Source organism: Equus quagga, chromosome 10 (genome assembly GCF_021613505.1).
Source record: "Equus quagga isolate Etosha38 chromosome 10, UCLA_HA_Equagga_1.0, whole genome shotgun sequence".
In the NCBI taxonomy this organism is placed as follows: Eukaryota; Metazoa; Chordata; class Mammalia; order Perissodactyla; family Equidae; genus Equus; species Equus quagga.
The window spans coordinates 37,413,698-37,434,862 of record NC_060276.1 but is presented as its reverse complement, the minus strand read 5'-3'; the positions used below and the strand labels follow the sequence as shown (position 1 = coordinate 37,434,862).

Sequence of the window (21,165 nt, the reverse complement as noted above, 5' to 3'; positions counted from 1 at the left end):
ATCTCTTCTGTACCAACGTTGATACCAATTATTTGATTTTCTCATTTTCTTTTGCCTCAGCTAAAACATTAAAAACACTGTTGAATAATAGTGGTGATATCAGATACCCTTGCCTTGATGGTGATCTGGGAGGGACCTTCACATTTCATAAAAATATGATGTTTGCTATTTTTTAAAAGCATATTTAAAAGTTGTCTTTTATTTAGAGTTTTTATTTGGGTTGGCTGCTGAATTTTTTAAAAAAACTTTTTAGAATATATTAATATAACCCTAATTTTGATGTATTTTCTAATGTTGAATCATTCTTTTATTTCTGGAATAAACTCTGTATGGTTATAGTATTTTATTGTTTTGTTGCCCTTTTGGATTTTTTCTATTTTATTTCGAATTTTTCAGTATATATTCAGAAGTGAAATCAATCTATAGTGTTATTATTTCTGATATCTTTTTTAGGTTTCTGGTATGGTGGTTATATTAGATTCACTAAATGCATTTGGGATCTTTTCATCTTTCTCTGTGGTCTTCAATAGTTTAAACAGCATGGGGACAATCTGTTCTCTAAGAGTTTATGGAACTCAGTTCTAAAACCATCTGGACCTGGAGTCTTTAAAAAAACTTACACATCTCCAATCACCTTTCCAATATGACCTAAAGTTATCAGTCTCTTGAGGTTTTGTGACTTCTTCTTGGGTAAAATTAGGTAGTATTTAATAGATTTTTCAACTGTGTGGCATAGGTTGCACATAATATTCCCATGTAATTACTTTTATATCTATCCAGTGGTGTGCTGGAGTTGGCTTGCCAATTGTGTGCATTTCTTCCCATCTTTGGGTTTAGTGACTACATTGGCAGCTTAAAGTCCACCATGGTGGGAGTTTTTACATGATGGAAATCAGCAAGCACTACAAATATTGGCTTTTTGGGGGACCCAATTGTTAAGTGTTTACCAGCACACTATTGTTTGTATCTATGAGTGTATCTCCTTTTCCATTGTTAGTATTGTGTTTTTTATTATGTTTTGCTTTCTCTCTTTTTCCTTAATCAGGATTTTCAAAGAACCCACCTTTGATTTTAATTATCCTTTGTAGGATAGTTTCATTTTGATTTCATTAATTTTGGCTTTTAAAAAATGAAATCCTTCGCTCTGATTTCTTTTATTTTATTGTCCTTTTCCAATTTCTTAAATTGAAAAAATAATTCATTTATTTTCAATCTTTATACATTTTCTTGAATAGAGTCTTAAGTGTATCCTTTAGATTTTGTTATTAAGTATGGCCTTTTCCTTATTTTCTATACAATCAAGAATTTCAGTTTTGATTTCTTCTTTGATGCCAAAATTGTTTAGGAGTGTTTCTTAATTTCCAAGGATTTAGGGGTTCATATTTTTATTTTCTTCTGACTTTTCAGAATTATGATCAGAGAAAGTAGACTATAAAATCTCTACTTCTTTGAATGTATGTGTACTCTGTGTTTCTTTGAGGCTGAGTACATGATCAATTGTCAATCTTCCATGAATAGAAGAAAAGAATGTATATTTTCTATAGGGTACAAAGTTCTGTATGTAACTATTGCATTGTTTTATTGATAGATTTTTTTTCAAATCCTCTATATTCTTGCTTATTTTAGTTGAAACCTACTTACTTCATCTGTAGGTTTCACAGTATAACTATATCCTTTTTTAAAAAGTAATTTCTCCTTCTATTTTTAAGAATATTTGTTTCCTAGAAGCGCAACTGACAGTTTAAAGCAAAGGTGCACTTTTAAAGTTATTAATACGTATTGTCAACAATCTCTGTTCACCAAGGCAATTTACAGAATTGTACAAGGGAGCAGATGAGGCTTTCCTATGTTATCCTTTACCATTCTGTTACAGAATGCAACTGAATTCAGTCACCTATGCCTAGCCTTCTTGGTCTTCTAAGAGAAAAATTTTTGGATGCCAGGCAGTAGCTGAGAGCAGGAGCTCCCATTGGATTAGGGTTAGGGTCAACAAAACTGATGGATGATATCATCCAGGAGGCAAATAAGACCCTTGAGTCTTTGGGGCTTGGGTTGCTTCAATACAGAAAGAGGTCAGAGAAATCAGAAGCAATTTTGATTAAGCATTTAAATATCCCCATTTTGGTCCTTAAGAAGTTTCCCCCGCCCTTGCATCCCCTGACTTTCTCACTCTTCTTGTTCTGCCCAGCAATGACTTTTTATTCTCTCCAATATCTCCTTCAAGACTTGCTTTCTGGGACAGTGAAATTCACAATGCCTCACAAGTCAATGGAAACCATTGTACAGAGATCTGCATTTTCATAAAGGACATACATTTCTGAAGGTAGAATTTTAAGGGTCAATAATTAGAGTAGAAGTGTTACATGGTACTGATGGGGTCTTCTATTTTTTTCACTATGAAGCAGCAGTACTTAATTATTCATTAGAAGTATACATGGCCTTTGAAAAATCAGTATTAAAGTCCTTTTCATAAAGTATCTGATTGAAACAAATCAACCCTAAAGGTATATTTTTTATATAATTGGGAAAACTTAAATATGGAACAAGCATTAGATGAATGATATTAGGGAATTATTTTACTCATTGTGATTATGAAATAAAATATCCTTTTATTTTTGAAATGCAAACTGAAGTATTTAGGGGTGAAATAATATAATGTCTTGGATTTCCTTTAAAATTCTCCAACAAAAAAGGGGGAAACGGATTAAACAAGTATAGCAAAATGTTGATGGCTGTTGAAGCTGGAGGGATGAGTACATGAGGTTTCATCATATTCTTTAGTTTTAAATATACTTAGGAAATTTCATAATAAAATGTTTAAAAAGTTGATAGTGACATATGTTCACTGCAACCAGCAAAATAATGCTAAAATATATAGAGAAAAACATTTAAAAGTGTTCCCTACCCTCTTTCCAGTCAAAATCTTCTATGTCCTAGCTTATTTTTTATCTACCAAATCCATTTTTTATCAAAGTCCTATATTCCCACTCTCAGGACTAGCCCAGTTTTCTCCCATGCCCAATTTATCTCCCTTTTTTGTCACAATGTTTGAAGCTCCTCAGTGAGGAGAATATGACAACAGGGAAAGATCCAGGTGCACGAACTAAGGCACATTACTGTCTAAAGACAGCCCACAGGAAACTGGCTGCTAGTAGATGCATCCTTCCTTAGAAAGTACATTTGGAATCTGGAGCTCAAGATGGATGATCTGGACTCTCAGAGATCATGGACCTGAATTCCTACGGTATGTTCAGAACAAAGGAACTAAATAAGTTAGCTCACTATCAAAATAAGGTCAACCCAGCCCTTTAGATTCTAGATGAGATTCAAAAGAGTGATTTATCCAGATTAGGGAATGGAAGTAATTTCTGAGTAATAACTTAAGCCTTTAAATGATTTAGAAACACATTCATGGATGCACACATACATATTTCCAAGTTATAAGTTCCAGAACTATCTCAATTCACCAACAAAAGATTATGGAGATAAACTATTGAGAGTTGAAATGTCAGCCATCCTATTTTACAGTAAGATGAGTAAGTATAGATGTAAATCAAAGCCTGAATTTCAGCTTTTTGGGAAAGAAGTACTGCATATTCCCAGACTAGAGTAGCAGGATGGAGTGGGAGCGGAGTAGGGAAGAGAATCGATATTTATTTAACTCTTGCTATATTCCAGGTTCTGTGCTAAGACCCTTATCTCTGTTTTCTCATTTGATTCTCATAATAACCTGTGAAATAGGTAATATTATTTCCATTTTACCTGTCAGAAAGGTGGGCTCAGAGATGTTAAGTAACTTGTCTGATATTACTCAGCTTGTAAGTGTCAAAGCTGAAATTCAGACACAGGCCTGCTTGACTTCAAATCAAGAACTCTTTTTACTCTACTTTGATGCCTCCTGGGAGAAAAAGTGCTGAGAAGAAATGGAAACTTAGCACACGAAAATCCTGAAAAAGGAAAAAAAAAGGGAGGGTATTTTTTTCCTCAACAAAAAAAGTTATAGTTACAAAGAGAATGATCAAAGGGCAGGATTACTTTGGTGGTTAGAATGGAACATGGGGAATCTGAAGGAGCCCTGGCCTTGGAATTAGAAAGCCTAGTTTGGGTTGTAACTCCATAACTTGCTAGCTTATATGACTTTGACAATTCACTGTACCTCTGTGGATCTCAGTTTCCTTATCCACAAAATGTGGACAGTAATTCCTGCCCTATCTAGCTCATGAGGTTGTTGTGAAGCTCAAATATAGAATTCAGATATATCTGAAAGTGCTTCCTAAACTATCACAACTGTACAGTTATCATAACTACACAACTCTAATTAATGGTTTCTTTGATTAACAGTAACAATGTATTAAGGTGATCAGCTCTTTGGAATTTCCCAGCAAGTTGAGATTCCTTCTTCTTTGCTTTATATTTTCTCTAGAAGCTACTGGACTTTCCAAAGTGAGGAGCTGGGCCCTGAGCCTCAGGCAGAAAGTAAAGACCCAAAGTAAATCACACTTGGGCCCCCCTCATACCCTCACCATTTATATCTAGGTAAATCAGGTTAAGAGAAATATCAAGGGCAGACCTATAAGGGAAAAGAAGCTCCCAAAAGGTAGCCTTTTGTCTGAGCAAGTATAGGGGTGGGGGACGCAGACCTTCCTGTTTTGCCCTAGTAACGGTGGTGAGACACCATGAATTATAGGCATTATATCCACACAGACACATACACACTCACGGAATACACAGGTGTGAGCCTCAGGGCTTTCCACCATAAGGCAGAACCCATCAGGATAGGCTCTCTGGATGAGCTGGTGTAACCTCAGGCCATCTCTGACTCGAGTAATACTTTCATAATACCCCCCTCTCTGTTTATATTTTTGTCAAGTGCCTCCCAGTCTTGGTCGTCAATACTGCAGGCAGGCTAACTGGTGGATCCCCTGCTCTGTAGAGCAGGAATTGGTTGTGGGAAGGTACATATTCATCAATGCATTGACAAGTATTTTAATGAGCCTCCACGCTATAGAGCTCTACTATGCTTGGAGCTCAGAGTACAGGACAGATGGGGTCCTCTCCCTCAGGGAGCATCACAGAGGACATGGAAACACATCTATTTCTTCTAATATCTTTTGGGCCCTGAGTCTGGGGGATTGTGTTAATTATGGGGGAGCCCAGAGCAAAAAACAGAGAAGAACAACCTTGGGCCAGCCAAATTCCTTCCCAGCCAAGGATGTGAAATGTAATTGGTGTTTTGTCAGAAATCAGCAGTTGTCCTCCCTCCTGGCATGAGCCTTCTGCTCTGAATGGAGGGAGTAGGTGATGGTCTGGCTCCTGGTAGGAAGAGGGGCCATCTTGCCTTCAGAGGCAAGGCAAACTCTGTCCAGCAGTGTGGAGGTACTGCATTCAGGAATGAGATCCAGGTGCTTAGGTGTGAGAAGAAGAAGAAAAGGAACATGGCAATCTCAGAGAAAAGCAAATTGTGACCCAGTATGTTTCAGAAAGCAAAACAGATGCAGAAACCGAATAAAAATAAATCAGATGATAAAACAGTGCTTGCTTATTTGTTCTGCAAAAATCCCCAGAAGACATAGTGGTTATGGCAGTAGTAGTCACAGTCATTGTCATCGTCACTGTAGTAGTAAAAACAAAACAATTGATTGACTACCTATCATATTCAGCAAATGTACTAGGTGCTTTATTTCTGCTGTTTACTAAACATGTACAAAACTCTATGAGGCTAGATACTAGTATTAGCCTCATTTACAGAAGAGGAAACTTGGGTCACTTGCCCAAGACCAGACAGGTGGTTGGTAAGCAGCAGAACCAGGAGAATAACCTGGGGATGTCTGATTTCTAAGCCCGTTCTTTTAACTATTTCCGGTTTTAATTCTGGTTTTTAGTTCAGTAAAAATAACTTCCACCCCAGGACTCCCAGGGACCCTTCACAGAGTGCCCCTGCTCGCTCGCTCACTCTCCCACCATCCCCACCAAGATAACCTGACCAAGCACTCTCTCCAGGACCCATTTATCCCCACTTGGGCTTTGCCTCGTAGAAATGCCTTAGCTTTAGTCTCTGTCCTGAAGCATGAGGTAGTTGAGACCCCTGGAAGTATGTTCTCAAGACGTCTTTGTTACCTAGTCATGGAGTTGGGTATTGTTGTGAGGCCTCCCTTCCCACTGACCTTCTTTCCTTGTACTTCTCCATCTTCTTTCCCTACCTCCCACTCTTCCACCTCACTCCACCCCCTCAATTTAGGAGCAGTATAGGCTCTTCTTCGGCTGTTTTCACTCTCCCATTTGGGCCCTTGCTTCTTCTAGTGTCCATCTACCTTTAGGGAATGTGGAACCAGGTTTTTTGTTTTTCCTTTTGTTGTCAAAAGTCCCCTGTCTCAGAAAAAAATGACTTCTTACTCAGAATAATGCCCTCCCTAACCTTAGTTGTCAGAGTGTGAATCTCCCTGGTCCTTCAAGTAGAGATTCCTTGCTCTATATGTATACAGAGAGTATCAGGATGCTGAAGTCTTCTCCTAGAAACAAGGGTCTTGGGGAGGGATGCTTATGTCAGAATTAGTACAAAATGGGGCTAAATGCTCCCCACAGTTCAGTCTGAGGCTAAAGAAGACATAATCTTTCAATGGCTCGCCCTGCTCTCCTTCCCTTACATAATTCTGTGGCTGTGAAAGGCAGTGAAAGGAGGGCTCGGGGAAAAGCCCTGGCTCTAGGGATCAGGAAACCTGGATTCTAGTACTGGTTCTGCCACCTACATCTGTTACACTGCCTACTTTGCTGTATTGGAATTACCTGATAGCATTTTGTTCCCTTTGTTGGACTATAAGCTTTTTGAAGGCAGTGACCATGGCCATGCCACATTCATTTCGGAAACCACTGTTCCTAACTGGTCTCTCTGACTCATGCTGTCCTCTCTAATCCATTTTCCACGTTGCTGTGAGAATGAGCTTTCTAAAATGAAAAGCCCATATGTTACTCCCCTACCACAAACCTTTCAGTTGTTCCCCATCACCATTAAGATAACGTTTTTTAAGACCCATCGTGATCTGGACCCTGCCTACCTCTCTAACATGCCCTTTTACCACCTGCACTTTATACTTTGTTCCAATTCATTTCACAAATATTTAAGCATATTTCTGCCTCGTGCCGGGTATTGGAAACACAATGTGAACATGGCACCTGCCCTCACAGAACTTATACTCCTCCTGTTTTCTGCTGGCTGACCACTGCTTGTCCCTGAAGACTTAGCTCAGGCATCGCCTTCTCCAGGAAGCTATCACCCATGCTCTATACCTCTCTCCCCCGTCCTTAATTTGGTTCAGGTGTTCCTCCTCGGTGTCCCTGGAGCACCCTATGCATACTTCCATCATAGCACTTCTGTGTACTGATTTGTCTCCCCATTGGACTGTAAACTTTGAGAGTGGGCACCATGTCCCATCTACTTTTTTATACCCAGCACATGGCTTGGTACACAATAGGTATTGAGAGGATAATTGAGTAAACACTTCCCTCTGGTGGGTAGCTGTTGTAAGTACAATCTTTTATGTATCATAAGGGTGAGTAAAGCACAGCTGATTACCCAGGAAAGGTAAGTTTTTCTTTCCTATAACATTGGGTAAGGAACCGTTTCAGAATATGTGATCTCCTAGGACCTAGGTTGTTATTCCAACATCTTTTAAACTGTTTCATTATGCAGCAAACAATATGTAAATGACAGAACAAAATTACCATTTTGAGTAATTGTGTAAAAAGAAAATGTAAGGAAAATTTGTCTCATGTAATGAAGAAATGTAACCTAGTCTACAGTTTTTCACTATGCCTCTATTTCAAGGCCAAAACACTCACATTCATTCATTCATTCACCAACAATTTGTTGGAGTACTTACAGTGTGCCAGGTACTATTCTAGGTGTTGGGGATACAGTAGCAAACAGAATGAAGTCCTTATCCTTAAAAGGCTTACATTATGGCTGAGGGAGACACACAATAAACAGATATGTTTTTTATTATGGGTTATGAGTGCTATGGATAAAAATAAATGAGGGTACAGAGTGGGGTGTGAGGTGAGATGCCATTTGAGCAAAGGCCTGAAGACATATTAACTGTAACTTCAGAAAACTACATAAATGTTCATTCACCAGACCTGCCTACAACATTATGGGACTTCTCGAATTTTCTTTCTTTTTTCTTTTAAATTTTGAAATGAGTTTAATCCCACATAGAAGTTGCTACAATAATATAGAGAATTCTCACATGCCATACACCTCCTCTTCCCCAGTGTTAACATCTGACATAACCACATAACTACTACAACCAGGAAATTGTCGTTGCTACAATATTCTACTAAGCAAACTACAGCCCTCATTTGAATTTCACCCGTTTTTACCTGCACTCAACCTTTTGGGGGGTAGGGGAGGGTGTGCAGTTCCGTGAATTTTATCACATGTATAGGTTCATGTAATCACCACCGTAATTAGAACAGTACAGTTTCATCACCCCCCAAAAACTCATTGTACTACCTCTTTATAGTCACATCTGCCCCCCGGCAACCACTGATCTGTTCATCACTATAATTTTGTAATTTCTAGAGTATTATGTAAATGGAATCATACAGTATGTAACATATTGTGATTTGCTTATGTCACTCATCATAATGCCCCTGAGATCCATTCAAGTTGTCATGTGTGTCAATAGTTTCTTAAATTTTTTTTTTTTTGAGGAGGATTAGCCCTGTGCTAACTGCTGCCAACCCTCCTCTTTTTGCTGAGGAAGACTGGTCCTGAGCTAACATCCATACCCATCTTCCTCCACTTTCCATGTGGGACGCCTACCACAGCATGGCTTGCCAAGCGCTGCCATGTCCGCACCCGAGATCCGAACCCATGAACCCCGGGCCGCCGAAGCAGAACATGAGCACTTAACCACTGTGCCACCGGGCCGGCCCCAGTTTCTTAATTTTTTTATTGCTGATGTTCCACAATTTGTTTATCCCTGCTCCCACTGAAGAGAATTTTGGTTATTTCCAGTTTTTGGCTAGTACAAATAAAGCTGTTATGAACATGCATTTAAGTTTTTTTTCTGTAGACATAGATGTTTATATTTCTAGGGTAAATACACAGGGTGAGATCTAGAGAGTTTTATATCTTTAGAACACTGTATAACTAAGTGCTATGCTTCACAAAACAAACAGTAGAGTGGAAAGAGCACTGGATGGGGAGTCAAAAGATCTGGCTCCGGCCTTGCTCTGTCCTTCTTCAGTAATATGATGTTGGGGAAGCCCTTCTCCTCTCCAGGCCTCATATTTCTGTCTGTAAAGTGAGGGGCTAGGAATGGATGGTTTCTTCAGTCTTTTCAAGATTTAACAATTCTCGTGTTCTGAAGAGATAGAAAGGAGGTTTCTGCCTCATTTTATACAGGATTTATAGCTATATACATAGAATACCAGGTACAAACCTAGATTATACCTCTCCCACTTTTTCCTTGTATATTCTAAACAGTTACCTTATGTGGAAAGAAAATATGGGGGAGAAAGTAACTAACTGTAAGGCTACAAAGGCTTGAAAGTCTAATCCTTGAGGAGAAAGGACTCTACAACCAACACAGAATTGCCACATGACATTGGGCCATTCCTAAAGCATATATATGGAGCAAACTGTCCTCTCCCTGTGTTGACAATATTTGTATTAATTAGACTAAGGGTAAAATGAACATGGAATATGTGTGTGTGTCCACATACATGTGTGCATTATATATGTTTTCTAGATGTTACATTATATGCATTTTTGTAGTATATATTTTTTCCAAAAGTTAGGGATTACAGAAAATGTTTGCAATAGTTAACTCTACGGAATGTGATTATCTCGAGAGGCAACTCTGAGAGGAAAAGAAGTATGTTTGTGAGTACAGTCTCTCTGTCTCTGTCTCTCTCTCACATACACACACACATTCAATACAGTGGTTAAAATCGTGGACAAGAGCTGGACTGCCTAGGTGTAAATCCTGGCTCTGCCATTTGATAGTTATATGACCTTGGCCAAATTAGATAACCTCTATGTTTCTTAGTTTCTTCTGTAAAATGGCATGTGATAACAATAGTGTCAGCTGCATAGGGGTTGATGGGACAAGTAAATGAGTCACAAGCAACTAGAACAGTGCCTAGTGCATCATAAGCACCCCCAACCTGACAGGAAACATGTCTGTCAGTCGATGTCTTTGTCTGTCAGGAGGCCTCCCACAGCATGGATCCCTGAACCCAATATACTAGGATTCTCACACTTCTAGAGATGGCCTGGCTGCTGCCTCCCATCCATGCTACTTTTCTAACTTCAACACTCCCATCCCCCACCTACCTCTAACCCCCCTAACTCCTCGCTCTCTCTTCTGCCAAAAATATAAACTGAGGCACTGTGGCAGTAGGTTGCTTAACTATGCCTCAGTAACTTTTTTTTTGCCTCCTAAGCTGCAGTTTACTCCAGTACCGGGAACTAAAAATCCTATTAATAGTTTTACATATCCCCTAGCCCTTAAGTAACCACGTTCACACCAAATCTAAAGAAACAGGTAAAATCCATTAAAAAAACAGCCTTGCTTAACTTAGGTATTTTTATGTAAAGCTGGCAGGACCATCTTTGAAATGTTGAAGTGTTTTGCTGTAGAAAACAAAAAAGAAGATTGTCTCATCTTCCTCTTCCTTTTAAACATTCGAACCTTCCTGATACAAAGGGCTGCGTTGGTGGTGTTGGTGTTGGTGGTGTATGTGTGTATGTGTCTGTGTGAGATACTGCCCTTTAAAGTGTGACTTGGATTAACACCTTAGCTTAGATGCTGCCACACTAGGTGCTTCATCTGCTTCATAAGCATCGTGTTTTCTTATTTTTTCCAGCTTTATTGAGATGTAACTGACGTATAACTTTGAGGAGATTTAAGGCGTACAGTGTGATGATTTTATACACGTATATATTGTGAAGTGATTACCATGATAAGGTTAGTTAGCACGTACATCACCTCATATAGTTACCTTTTTTTGTGGTGAAAACATTTAAGATCCACTCACGTAGCAACTTTCAAGTATACAGTACAGTGTTGTTAACTGTAATCAAGGAATCTAAAAAAGCTGAACTCATAGAAACAGAGAGAACATTGCATTTTCTTGAATGCATCATTATAAGACAGTAATCAATTCTTTGCAGCTCAGTAAGATGACAAAGCTGTTCATAACAACTCCTTGATAATCCATCAGATATCTAGTTTACCTCTCTCTTTTCTGTCTCATCTCCTTTGCACAGAAAGTGACTGCTTGTGGAATGAAGCCCACCTCAGCCTCTTTTCTCTGCTGATATGGAGTCTGAGAAGTTGGGGTAGTGGTCATCTGAGTGGTCCTAGGCAATAATGGGAAGTGAGAGGTTTGTTGTGCCCTCTCCCACTGCTTTGAGTACTGTGCCTGCTTTTTCTCTCCACCTTGTTCTCAACTAAGGTGTTAATTATCAATGGTTAAGGTGTTACTATAGTGTTAAGATCTTGTCAATATGACAGCGCAGCTCTCCGTGACATATCTGCAACCTCCGTTTCTAGCCTTATTTCCCTCCCTTGCATCTGTCAGGCCGCTGTGCTTTACTCAAACACATTCTCTACTTTCCTGCCTGTGTTTTTGCTCATGCTGTTTGTATCATTCTCTCTGCCTGAAATTCCCTTCCCTTAAACCTCATTTCTGTGTGTCAAAGTCTTGCTCATCCTTCAAGACCAGCTCAGTTACAGGAAACCTTCCCTAATCCCCTGATTGTCCTTTTCCACAGGGAAAATTAGTTTTCCCTCCTCCATGCTCTCATGGAGTTTTGTTTGTATTCTATTATATTACTTGTTCTGCTACTCCTTAAATTATAATTAGCTGAATTCACACTCATTTTCTCCACTAGACTATAACTGCCTTGAAGGCAAAAGCTGAGTCTTTTTCATAATTCTCTCCCACGCGGGAACCCGCAATAGTGCCTTGTACATAGGGCAGGTACTCAATAAATGTTTTCTGAAATAAAAACTTCCCCAAGTGATCTTTACGCTGGCATTTCAAAATCTTCTAGGGGAAGATCTGTTTGGGCAGATTTCAGGGAATAAACTAGGCAGGCATTGACTATATAGAGTGGAGCACACTGAGATGGAGATGCCAACGTGTTCTATTACCATATAAATGAATTTCACTTGAGTCTGAGTATAGGGCTCATCCACTACTTCATACGTACACATTGTTCTCCTTGAACAGGAAATCGCAGTTCCTTCTGAACTCCTGTGCAGCGCTCTGCTGGACTGAGCTGAGGGGAGGGTCTGAGTGGGGATGTTTCTCATTGGGTGGGTTGGAGGGAAGGCTGATGAACTTTAAACCCAAGAATAAAAGACCTGTAGAATGAGCATGTGGGAGATCTCCCAAGAAACTATCAAATAAGCTCTCTGAAAGAAGCAATGGGTAAAAAGTTCTAGTCCATTTACATTTCAATACAGAATAGAAACAATTACCAAAATAACTTTATGCAGTCTCCTAAACCTTTACAACTTGTGACTTTTGTGAACTCCCACATATTTATTTCCTTGTACCAACAAGCAGTAAAATCCTTCAAACAGGGGATGTGTGTGTTTGTATCAGGGAAGGGCGGGAAATTGGGGAAGACTGGGTCTGACACTGGGTTTAATCTTTGGGTTGGGAGGTAGGAAAGAACTTCAGGAAATAGAGTAGATTGGGAAGTTGGAAAGAAATGTGCAAGTCAAATTTTTGCCGCCTTTGGGAGGAAAGAAAAGAACACAGAGCAGAGAAGAGGGCCCAGAGACTTAACAGGAAGGCCTGTGTTCCCTTGTGCTTAGGCCTTGGACGACTAGTGCTGAGACTCTGTCTTAAACATCAGAAACTGCCCCAAGAGTCTTCTAGGGTGGGCAGGTTTACACAAGAGGTTACCAAGATTAGTATCTAATGGTACTTTCAGAGAGGATAGGCTTTTCCACAGATATAAAGCCACTTAGTTAAACCCACTAACCCAAACCAAAGAGCAAAAGTCAAATAAAGAGCTGGAGTCTTCCACAAACCAACCAACTGACCAACCAACCAACCAACCAAAGAATGCTTATCAAGGTAACCCCAGTTGTTTTCAACTAAGGGTTAATAAGCAAGTGAAATACCTCACTGTATTTTCCAAGAAAACTGTAGACAAGAAAAATACCAGGGCTTTCAAGTGCCTTCCAAGCAATTTGAGATGTTTTATTCACATCATGAAGACAGTTTTTCCCTGGAGTATTTCCTGTTCAGAAAACACGAAAGGACCCTGCTCTTTTGAACTGCTTCTTGACATGGAAAGATTTTAATGTCACTGCTTTACCTTTAGTTTGGGCTTTTGCCTCTTCAGCCAACTTTCTGCTCTACTAGTTGTGCCTGGCTATTTTATCTCACCCAATGCAGCTCTCTAAACCCCACTCTAGCTCCCTTCCTTCAATCTACATTTTCTCTACAAAATGCATTTACTATAGTAATTTTCTAAAGTTTATCATTCTTACTTTGATTTTTCACTTTGCTAAATCAATCAGTAAATGTCTCCTAAGTGTTTTTTGTGTGTAAAGCATTCTGCCTGTTACAGTGGGAGAAACAAAGTGGCATAAAACCTTTCCTCAAGGAGCTTGCTGTCTAATTGAATATTTTCAAACAAGAGTACTCTCATATTTGACCTTTCCTTTCTATTCCTGTTACCCTCCTTGGCTAGGGCCTGTTCATATCACAGTAGCCTCCTAAATTGTCCCCAAGCTTACTGTTACCCCAAATCAAATCAATCCAGTTCATCTTCTTAAAAAAAATTAACTATGGTCATTCTCCCACCATCTTACCCTCCTTCTCTTCAAAAATGTTTTTCAAAGATACCATATTACCTAAAGAGTAAAGTTCAATCTTGTTAGCTTGGCTCAAAATTTCCCTCCTTATCACCATTAAAATCTAAGTTCTATCCATCTTAAGGCTCAATTCAAGTCCTGCTGCATTCAGGCATCTTTTCTCTGTTTCCCCACCGAAAGTGATCTTTCTCTTCAATTTCTGTAGATTATAATCTACATCACTCATTGGCATTTAACTATGCTACCTTGACTTTTTTGTGTTATATGTATGTGGCTTTTCCCCATGCAGATTGCAAATTTATTGAGGGCAGGGCCTGAGCATAATGCACTGCACACACGAGATGCTTAATACATGTTTGATGATGAATTTTCCTGGTTTCAGGATATAGGACAGATTATGAGCGTGGATGACAAAGGCAAGATTCTGAAGGTAAGGGGATGAATTAATGAGGCTTTTACAATAATAGTCCAAAAGGGTGATAAGGGCTTCAACTTATTGGTTCCTTGGCTCAGAGCCTCACTGTTTTACCAGAAGAACTTAAGCGAGATTGGAAAGAAAAGGAGGGCAGGACATTGAGATTGCTGTGAATTGATGTGGAGGATGAGGGAGAAGTAGAAGTCAGAGGTAACTGAACCTGAGTAACTGCAATAACGATAGTCGCATTAACAAAAAAAAAGGAAATCAGAGGTAGAATCCAGATTTAGAGGGAAGATGATGAGTTTGTTTTTAGACATACTGAGTTTAGGGTAACTTGAATAACCAAGTGAACATGTCTAGCAAGAGGTGAGATACGCCCCCCTATTCAATTCAGTGCAGCAAATATTTGCTCAACATCTACCATATGCTAGTCACTTATGCTAGAGATATAGCCAAGTAAGATACAACCCCTGGCGTCCAGAACTCATGTTTGAGCAGGGAAGACAGACTAATAAATTTCTATGATATAAGGGAGTAAAATAATATAATTGAATTATATATAAAGTGCTATGGGACTATAAATAGGGCACCAGTTGTGTCCAGGCAGGTGAGAAAAAGTTACAGAAGTGGTGATCTTTGAGCAGGGCCTGGAAAGATAGTAGAAGTTTGTTCAGTAAACGAATAGAGATGCCAAGACTTGGAAACAATCAGAGTACCTGTCAACAGATGAATGGATAAAGAAAATGTAGTATAGATATTCAAGGGAATACTACTCAGTCATAAAAAGATGAAATCTTGCCATTTGTTCATCAACATGGATGAACTTTGCGGGTATTATGCTAAGTGAAATAAGTCAGATGGAGAAAGACAAGTACCATGTGATTTCAATCATATGTGGAAGATAAAACAACAATAACAAACAAACACATAAATACAGAGAACAGATTGATGATTACCAAAGGGAGAGCGGGGAGGGTGAAGGGGGTAAAGGGGGACATGAGTATGGTGATGGATGGAAACTAGATTTTTGGTGGTGAACACGATGTAGTCGATACAGAAAGTGAACTATAATGATGTACACCTGAAATCTACATAGTGTTATAAACCAATGTGACCTCAATAAATAAATAAATAATAAGAAAAAAAAAACAAATAGGGAAGTGACTCTCCAAGTGAAAGCAGAGTCTCAAGCAGAGGCATAGGACATGCAGAAGTGCATGGAATTCTAGGGGAACAACAAGTAGTCTGAAATGACTAAAGAGAATAGGATGACAGAATGAAGATGGATGGTGCAAAAGAGGTAATGATTGTCAGAACCTGAAGACAAAGATTTTGTTACACTAGACTGGAGAGGCAATATAGTGTGATGGTTAAAAGTGTGGACTCTAGAGTTGGACTCCCTGGGTCCAAATCCCATCTCTGCCGCTTACTAGGTTTGTGGCCTTGAGCAAGTCACTTAGTGTCTCTGTGCTTAGGTTTCCTCATCTGTAAAATGGGGCTACCAGTATCTCCCTCGTAGGGTTGTTTCAATGACTGAGAGAACTAGTATATGTGAACTGATTAGGGCAGCACTTGGCATATGGTGAGAGTTGTGTAAAGGTTAGTCCAAGGGCTAAATTGCAAGAAATAAGGCACTACACCATTGTACACTACACCAACAGCAGCCTCAAAAAGAAACTATAAGTGGGAAGTATCTAAGTCTCCTGATACTCTGAGCAGGGATCCAGGGAGAACCAGATGGATCACTTATTCTCATATCTCAAGGAAGGTGAAATTATCTGCCTTGGAAAGGTAGATCCAATTAGGGAAAGGGTGAGGAGTCTGAGAAAAAAATTAGAATGGCCAGAGTGGGACTGTTTGTTCAGAATAAATGGAAGCTCTTCTTTTGGTATTCTCCTTGGAAAGTGGAAATAATGCAAAATAAGGTTGAAATTCGGCAAGTGTATTTTATTTCAGTTGAGTAAGAAACAGAAAATCGCCAGCAGGGATCTTAGAGGATGAGAGAGGAGGCAGCAGGGTCCAGTGACAGGTATTTTCCTGGGCTTGGAGTATGTAAAGAAACCCTCTGAAGAGGGCTAGCAATTGGAAATGCAGCCTTACCTTGCTAATGAAGCACATCTGGCCCCTCGAGTTTTCATGCTCTCAAGTAACCCATTGTCTGTTCCTCAGCCTTCTAGAGCTCTGCGTGAGTGATCCGTGAATAGGCTCTTGGAATGATTGTGCTTCCCCGTGTGACTGCGCTGTGTGCTACTGAAATGGAACTGAGCCTCCTCTGCCCACCCAGCCAGCCCAGGGCTTTCACTTGATAGGACTCGGTTTGAATTCTGGTTTTACCACTTACTAGCTATGTGATCTTGACAAGTCACTACAATTCTCTGAGTCTCAGTTTCCCCATCTGTGAAATGGGAATAAAAATGGCTCCTATATTATAAAGTGGTTATATAATTACATGAAATAATTTATCTATAAAGTACTTGGCACATTAAGTGCTTTCAAGGTGTAAGTTCATTTCCCCTTCCTTTCCCTTTACACTTGGGAAGCCCAAAGATCTCCTGCTCTCATTTTAGCAGGGGGCTTCATACCATCTAATGTCAATAGTAGTAGAGATGGGAAGAAGGAGAAATCGGTACACGGAAAGACAATGAAGAGTGGTGGCTTTTTTTTTTCAACCCCACCCTGACTTTGCAGTAGAGATATTTTGATATAGCCAGTCTCCCAAAGTAGGAAAGGTGTTCAGATACTTGACAGCCCAAGGTGAGAAATATCTACTAAGACATGATGACAACTATGTGAAAATATGTATACATGTGCATCTATTTAATGTGAACACAGAGCTGCACATTCCTAGTTTTAAAATTAGGCAGGAACAAGGAAAACTGAAAACATTTTTGTTAGGATGGTAGACATATGTTGTTGTGATGTTATCTTAATATTATCATGCCTGTGGAGAGGGATCCTCTTTCCATGACATACTTTTAAATCTCCTTACCCTCTTTCCAAAAGAACAGCAGGACAGGGTGCTGGAGTAACGGGAATTGCACAGTGGGAATAACATGCCCCCATCTCATCTGTCCTTCTGCCCAGCCTTCCATTAACCATCATGATCTACCAGATGCCAGAGAGCTTCCTGTCTGTGGTGCTTCAATGCCCTTGCATCATTAATATCATCATCTCTACCCTTCTTCTAGGAGTGGATCTTATGAGGGAGGTATGGAAGAAGTTGTGCATGCTTAGCTGTCAGTCCGAACCTTTGAGAGCCAGCAGGGGACAAAGGCAGCAATCACTGTGTAATACTCTGGACTTTCTTGGCAGGTGAATACTGCTATGCATGAGGCAAAACTTATGGAAGAATGTGACGAGTTGGTAGAGATCATCCAGCAGAGGAAGCAAATGATTGCTGTCAAAATCAAAGAGACAAAGGTAAAGCACAGCGCTTCAGTGAGGCCAAGGCAGAGTTGACTTTACAAATGTCAAAGTTTCATCCTGATGATTCCAGTTTGAACTTGGATCATGCAAGCAAGAAAAATGAGGTTGTAGGGAGGGAGGCAAAGAAGAAGCAGTGTTTGGCCTAGTGCTATGAATCCAGTAAAAATGATGGCAGTTCTGGGGTATTGGAAACATCCTATATCTTGACCTGGTTGGTGGTTACATGGGTGTGTAAATATGTGCCCAAAATCATTGAGTGGTACATGTCATATTTCGGTGTTTTATTGTATGTATGTTATAAGTCAATACAAAAAGAAAAAAGCAAAACACTCATGGTATAAATGTGGGTCAGAATTATGGAAGGACCATGGATGCCAGTATAAGGACTTGGGACTTAATCTGAAAGGCATTGGGAAACCATTCTAGTTTCTTAGGAAGGAGAAGACTGATTGATATGGCAGGGGTTTGCAGGGTAGATCAGAATGGAATGATGCTCAAGTCAGGGCTTACAGAATGATTCTTGGTATGAGTTGATGAAAATCTAAACCAGGGAAGTGGCAGCACAAATGGAAGAACATAACAGGCATTGCTAAAAGGAAATGATGGGAATCGTCAACTGATTAGATATAAAAGATGAAGGAGAGAGAGAAGACTTCCAGGCTTTTAACCTGGGAACTGAAGAATCGTGGTCAAGAAGGTCAGGTGTGAGCCTCTGTGCATCTATATGGTTTTAGGCTGGTTGGTCTGCTGGTCAGTCTAGGGATTATATGTTCATGCTGTGTGTACAATGTGAGGTGTTATGAGAGCCTGGAGTGATGACTTTGTGCCATGCTGGGTGGTTCTAGCTAACAGAGGAATTGAAGTTTCTGAGAACGCAGATGGGTGAACACACAGGTATGCATAAAGATACTTAGACAAATATCTACATAGAAATGTAGATACTCATAAAGAAAAAGGAGATACTTTTTATTAAACATGTATGTGAAAATATATTGACAATAAATGGAAACAATGGTGATCTCTGGGTGGTAGGGTTTCTTTTTATGTTTTATTTTCTAAATTTTTTATAATGAGCACGCATTGCTTGTATAATCAGAAAAATTAATGTTATGAATAAAAAGAGGAGGTAGATGACCTAGAGTATATGACTGAGTGTGTTGCAAGGTAAGTAAGTGGTCCGTAGGTGGGAGGAGGGGTTGGCAAGGCAGACATAGAGGGTAGGGTAAGAAGGTGAGTGGTTCGTACAGAGACCATGGGATATTAATAGGCCTTATTTTTAGAATCACTGCAGCAGATCTCTGTCATGTTGTTTTATCATTTTTAATTAAGCACTCTATGTTTTCTCTTATTTTTCTTTTGCTAATTCCTTTAAGGTTATGAAACTGAGAAAGTTGGCACAGCAGGTTGCTAATTGCCGCCAGTGTCTTGAACGGTCAACAGTCCTCATCAACCAAGCTGAGCATATCCTGAAAGAAAATGACCAGGCACGGTTTCTCCAGTCTGCAAAAAATATTGCTGAGAGGTGAGTTCCTTATATTCTTTTGATGTGCCTGCTGTTATGAAAAGGTGCCAGCTTAAAGTCACTTAATTCTGTTCAGGCATGTATGTAGCAGCTGCCACCTGAAGATTTTTCCAGCTGGATAGTTACTAAACCTCAGTGGCAGATTGCCCTGTGGATTTCTGGCGCCCTTCTGTCCATCTCTGCAGCCTACCAGTTTTTCTAATGCACAGCCAAACATGTGCCCTAGCTATGCCACAGCTCTCCACTGCCCACTCAGGGCTCGAGCTTTCTATATTGGCGTTAGTTTACAGGCAGAGAAACTTTTGGCCACATTGACAGGTGTGTGTCCTTCCTAAGTCTATGTGAAGTTTCTGTGGTTTTCATTTAGTTATTCCTCATGTAAATCCTTTAGAGCAGTAATTCTTAGGCTTTTATTTAGTCAGTCACCCCTTTGAAAATTTGATGAAAGTTATGAGCCCTCTTCCCAAGGGAAAAAAATGCATGTAAGATATATACACATAAAATTTTGCATACAATTTCAGAGGACTCATGGATCTTTAGAAGCCCAGCTATGCACCACTTGCGAACAATCTGAGGTATAAAGTGAAACACTGTTCAGTCACCAAGGCTTCAATGGGCTACTGGGGTTCTTTAGGCCAGATTTGGCCTCCTTAGAGCTCCTTTTCATTCATTGAAGATTTTGTCTCCAAATTTACCCGCTTTTTTCTGTTGCTTCTGCCATTGTTCTGGGTGACCTTAGCAGTATCCACATGACTGGCCCATCCTGGCTTCTTGCCATCCCCTCCTCCAGTGACCCTCACCTCTGCTCCACTTCATCCATCCACTTCCAAGGCCCACATGCTGAACTTCTCCACCACTCAGAATTACACTTAAATCATAAATTAAAATATGCCACTTTCTAACCACAAGCTCTGTACTTACAGTTGTCTGTTTTTCTTCCAATATGTCTATTCTTCACCTTCACTGGGACTTCTAACTACTGACTACTACCTACCGGCTACCGACTTTTCACTTCTTCCTTTGGCCTATTTGAGGTCTGATTTCTCACTTCAGCTACTCTCTTTTCAATATTCCCAGTTCCCTTGCCCCACTGTCTTTTTATCACACCAACCTGATAAAACCCCAAGCTGAATCAGCCCAGCTATTCCCACCTTTTCCAGACCTATATTTGAGTTGCAGAACCCCACTGGAGAAAATTACACAACCAAAAAAGTTGGTACTATGATACCACAAATTTATGGCTTCTACTCTCACCTGGGCCCTTGGTACTGACCTGAAATCCTTCTGTGTTGCTCTGGTCAGCTTTCTTTTTTCCTTGTCTCTATCATGGCTGTTTCAAATTTTCTGTACTCAACTAAAACTTCTAAACCTGCCACCTTCCTGCTTATGCTCAGCAAATGACTTTACCTCCTATTTTATAGAGAGAGTGGTAGGTATGTAATGATAAATTCCTCAACTTCGTATCTATGTCCTCAGCTCACTGATGCTATGTTTATTTTTTTAAGTCTTTTTTTTCCTGTGGATTTCTTTTTTTTTTTTTTTTGAGGAAAATTAGCCCTGAGCTAACATCTGCTGCCAATCCTCCTCTTTTTGCTGAGGAAGACTGAGCCTGAGCTAATATCCGTGCCCATCTTCTTCCACTTTATATGTGGGACACCTGCCACAGCACGGCCTGCCAAACGGTGCCATGTCCACACCCAGGACCCGAACCGGTGAACCCCAAGCTGCTGAAGCAGAACGTGCAAACTTAACCACTGCGCCATGAGGCTGGTCCCTCTCTGTGGATTTCATTTTGATAGTTTCTAATGATAAGTCTTCAATTTGACTAACCTTTTCTTCTATAATGCCTAATCTGCCATTAATTTCTCCAGTATATTTTTCATCTCAGATATTGTAGTTTTCATCTCTAGAAGTTCAACTTGGATCTTTTTATGTCTTCCATATATTTACTT

At 39.8% G+C, this 21,165-nt stretch overlaps 1 protein-coding gene across 6 annotated transcripts in view; it reads left to right on the top strand.

The window, feature by feature from the left end:
* MID2 (midline 2) overlaps positions 1-21,165 on the top strand; it is a 79,273-nt gene that overhangs the window by 40,703 nt on the left and 17,405 nt on the right. For 5 of the 6 annotated variants that reach the window (XM_046673299.1, XM_046673300.1, XM_046673297.1 and 2 more), the window contains 2 exons: positions 17,578-17,685; positions 19,065-19,213. In XM_046673299.1, the coding sequence (XP_046529255.1) occupies positions 17,578-17,685; positions 19,065-19,213 (257 nt within the window). The remainder of the gene's footprint in view (positions 1-17,577; positions 17,686-19,064; positions 19,214-21,165) is intronic. The other variant, XM_046673298.1, reaches the window with a different exon arrangement.